A 4650-nucleotide genomic window follows, 5' to 3' on the forward strand; every position below is an offset into this window, starting at 1 on the left:
AGGCCTCAGCCTGTTGCCAGACTTAGAGATGACCAAGTCAAATGTCTGTGTTATAGGCAAGTAAGCTCCCATTGTAACCAGTAAGTCTGTCCCAGAGTAGCATGGATCCCTCCCACCGAAGAAGTAGAGCAGAAAGCTGCTCTTGGTGAGCAGTGCAGGAGGAAATCATCACGCTGAATGCACTCTCAAAGAGCCACTCCTTGACAAGAGACATAAGGTGCTCTCTGTTTCACAATAGTAATTACTGGGGCTCTAGTCAGTGTGGATTCCAATGCAGGGGGCAGCACCTGGCACTATATAAGGCACTGAGCTCAAGTCCCTCTGCATCTCTGCACCAGGCTTCAGTCATGAGGATCCATTACCTTCTCTTTGCATTTCTCCTGGTGCTGCTGTCTCCACTTGCAGGTGAGTCAGGGGAATAGGGTGGTATAAGAGACAGCACCCTACCCTCTGTGTGTGTGTGTGTGTGTGTGTGTGTGTGTGTGTGTGTGTAGAGCTTTATGTGTCTCTGTGTGTGCCTCTTTGTCTTTCTCTCTTTCTTTCGTTCTTTCAAGATTTATTTATTTATTTATTTATTTATTTATTTATTTATTTAATGTTTGTGAGTACATTGTAGTTCTCTTCAGACACACCAGAGGCACTAGATCTCATTACAGATGGTTGTAAGCCACCATGTGGTTGCTGGGAATTGAACTCAGGACCTCTGGAAGAGCAGTCAAGTGCTTTTAACTACTGAGCCATCTCTCCAGCCTCCTCTTTGTCTCTTTCAGTATGTGTGTGTGTCTGTCGTTGTCTCTGTCTCTGTCTCTCTAATTCACTTATTGCCTTCCTTTTTTTTTTCATTCTTTCTTCTAAGCACATTTTAACTGTGTATTGTGTGATTGCTGAAACAAATCAAGGACTCTTTAATTTGAAGAAGCCTAATGTAGACTTACTCTCAGCTGATCTGCAGTGCCTGACTTTCATTTTCTAACTCTTGGTGCTAAACTTAAGATTATGAAATGAGTGTCTTAAAATTAATAACATGAAGAATGTTTGATTCTTATCTAAAAAAGTTATTCATTTAGAAATCTTTATATTTAAGGTGTAGAGTCTCTGCTTGCTCTAGAGAATCCTCCAGAATAACCATCCCAGCCTCTATTTGAGAACTTCCTTTCCTCCTACCTCTATTGAATACCCTTAAGCACACACTGTCCACAGGGGTAATGAGGCTCATAGCTCAGAGGGGTTATAAATCATAGCTTCCCAAACTCTGCCTACATTTTATTTTGTGGAAATGTTTGTATCCTTTTAAATTATGTACACATATATGGATCTGTGTATGGGTATGTGCCAAGTAGTACAATATCCACAGAGGCCATAAAAGGACATCTAATCTCTCAGAGATGGAGTTATAGGCACATATGGGCTGCCTGATATGGTGCTAGGAATTTACCTCAGGTCTTCTGCAGGAGTGGTATGCACTCTAAACTGCTGAGGCATCTTTCTAGGCTCTAGATTGTATTTCCTCTTTGACAATAGGCAAACGAAACAAAGGGATTCACAACTCAAGAGAGGGAGCTAAACAAGTAAGAGAGAATGTGAAATGAATGAATGAAGCAAGGACCTCTAACTGCATCAGACGAAAATGATATAGAGAAAAACATAATTTCACTAATTTTGTTGAAGGGTTCTATATGTGCCTGTACACATGTTCATACACATTCATGCCCAACGGCTGTTTGCTAAGGAGCATCTGTGTTCCATGAGATACACAAACACTTATTCTGTCTGACATTTAGATGAATGTAAAGAACAAGGGAGACGGAAGTATGAAGTAACTATCAAAAATAAGATCTTTACTTTTGGTTTCCATTGTAAATTACTTAGGAATCAAGTTATCATTAAGCAGGTCTTATACACGGAGGTTTGGGGCCAATCCTTCATTTAAAATAGGTACCTGGAAGTTAAAATACCTTAATTAAAAATAGGAAGATGGGTCAGTGACCAAAAGTGCTTGTTGTGCAAGAATGAAGATCTGACTTTGAGATCCCAGTGTCCATGAAGAAGCAGAGAGAGCTTCAGGTGCACATCTGCAATGCTAGCACTAAGAAGGCTCCCTGAGGCTCACTGGCCAGCCAGCCAGCCAGACCTCTCAATGAGTTCCAGTTCACTGAGACACTCTCTATCAAAAACTAAGGCAGAGAAGAATTGATGAACATATCTTATACCAACCTCTGGTCTCTCTATGTGCCTGCACACATGTTCATACACATTTATGCCCAACAGCTGTTTCTGATAAAAAATAACAAGGATCTTTTATTTGGAAAAGGAGAGGCAGGTCTGCAGTGAAACAGCTGAAGACTCACAGAGAATCCTTACTGAGGTCCAGCCTGATGGCCCTGAAAATTCCCATTAGTCAGGGGTGGAGCAGACCCTTCAACATTTGGGTCCTAGGGAAAACAGCACCCCTTCCCACAGCATCAGTGGTCAGAACTGGATTCAGTTCTGCTAAAACAGACATCTCAGTTTTGGGGTCCCGGGGAGCCTGCTAGGATGTACTCAAAATAATAGCACATTGGTATGTATTTCTGATCTGAGGCTTTCAACTCTAACATGTGTTTTTCTTGCTTATTCCAGCCTTTACCCAAAATATCAACAATCCAATAGCATGCATGAGAAATGGAGGCATATGCTGGGGTCCATGCGCTACCGGTTTTCAACGGATTGGCAATTGTGGCCATTTAAAAGTCAGATGCTGTAAGATAAGATAGATACAAAAAGGAAGAACAGCAAGATGAATACATTGCCAGAATTTGCTCCTCCACGAAGATGCACAAATCAAACCTAATTAAAGTTCTTTGATTACCTTCTCTAACTCCAGTTCTAGGGGATGCATACCTTCTTTTGACCTTTATAACAACCATTTGCACAGTACAGAAGTGGGAAGGTACTGAGTGGTCTTGAATTCATTTTGGGCATTACAAAACTAACAGAAGTTATGAAATAAATGGATTTAACCGATATCTATAGAACATTTCATACTAAAACACAAGGATATAACTTCTCAGCATCTCATGGTACCTTCGCCAAAATTGACCACAAAACAGGCCTCAACAGATAAATATTGAAATTATCCCATGCACCCTATCACATCACCATGGACTAAGGCTGATCTTCAATAACATAACTAATAGAAAGCTCACATACACATGGAAGCTGAACAACACTCTACTGAATGATAACTTGATCAACGAAGAAATAAGGAAGAATTTAAAGACTTTTTAGAGTTTAATGAAAACGAAGCCACAACATACCCAAACTTATGCGACACAATGAAGGCAGTCCTAAGAGGAAAACTCATGGCCCTGAGTGCCTCCAAAAAGAAACTAGAGAGAGAATACACCAGCAGCCTGACAACATACCTAGAAGCTCTAGAACTAAAGGAAGCAAATTCACCCAAGAGGAGTAGAAGGCAGGAAATAATCAAACTCAGAGCTGAAATCAACCAAGTGGAAACAAAAAGAACTATTCAAAGAATCAACCCAACCAAGAGCTGGTTCTTTGAGAAAATCAAGATAGATAAACCCTTAGCCAAACTAACTAGAGGGCACAGGGACAGTATTCTAATTAACAAAATCAGAAATGAAAAAGGAGACATAACAACAGAACCTGAGGAAATCCAAAACGTCATCAGATCCTACTACAAAAGGCGTCTTACTCTTAAACTCTGAACCTCCTCACCAATAATTTGAATACTATCATAAAGAGCATCAATCTGTTGTTTCAAATGCCTATCTAAATCCTCTTGAATACTCAGAAGTGTAACAATTTTTTTTTTTTTGCTAAATGATTAACAAAAGTAGCTATCCTAACTTCTTGTGTCAAAGCCATTGAAGAAGCAGTGGTACTAGGTATTAATGCAAATAAAGCTGCTTAACCAGCAGTAATCAATAAGCAATAAACAAGCCCACCTTTGCTTAAAGCCTGACTCACTTCTTCCAGTACTTGGAAGCTTTTTTCAGAATACTACGATCCTGTAATATTCACAAGCAATATTACAAAAGCTGGTCGATAAACAGCCATTACAGACATGCCACATTTCAATACACTAACAAAATGGGAAAGTGTGCAATCAAAACAACTTACATCAAATACTGTAGAAGAAATGAAAGTAATTTTAACATGGCCAATTAATAAACAATTAGGAGTCATAAGAAATAGCTCTTGTTCAAGTTCCCGATCCTGTCCCAATATTTTCTATGGCCAATGTAACTTCAGCTACAGCTAACTTCTTGATATGCTGTATGGAATGGCCTGCTTCTGATTGCCAAAGGCCTATGGACATCTCCTTTTGCCCAATGTTTGATTCCCTGCCCAATCAATGATCCACATTTTATTGGAAATGTTAAGCCACATTGGGGGTTTATTATAACATTCTTTCTATCTAATAACTCTGATAAATGCCAGTTCCACATTCTCTGTGGGTCCAGACCCACAAGGTAGTATCTCATGAGGATCAGGGGCAGATATTTCATAATGTTTAGGCATGCCTATCTCTAGGCTTTGATTTACAGTTTGTGAAATGCTACCCCCCCCCTGCAAATTTGAGATAACAGTGAAATACACCAATCATTCTCCCAACCAGTGGCGCAAGTTCCTTCTAGTCTG

At 39.9% G+C, this 4650-nt stretch overlaps 1 protein-coding gene across 1 annotated transcript; it reads left to right on the top strand.

Moving 5' to 3' along the window:
• Nucleotides 1-325: 325 nt before the first annotated feature.
• On the top strand, nucleotides 326-2855 carry LOC110337034 (beta-defensin 4-like). The gene is made up of 2 exons (XM_021219780.1): nucleotides 326-405; nucleotides 2620-2855. Exons 1-2 carry the CDS (start codon nucleotides 348-350, stop codon nucleotides 2751-2753), a joined length of 192 nt encoding a protein of 63 aa, XP_021075439.1. The 5' UTR covers nucleotides 326-347; the 3' UTR covers nucleotides 2754-2855.
• The last annotated feature ends 1795 nt before the right edge of the window (nucleotides 2856-4650 follow it).

This window comes from Mus pahari, chromosome 19 (genome assembly GCF_900095145.1).
Source record: "Mus pahari chromosome 19, PAHARI_EIJ_v1.1, whole genome shotgun sequence".
NCBI classification, from domain to species: Eukaryota; Metazoa; Chordata; class Mammalia; order Rodentia; family Muridae; genus Mus; species Mus pahari.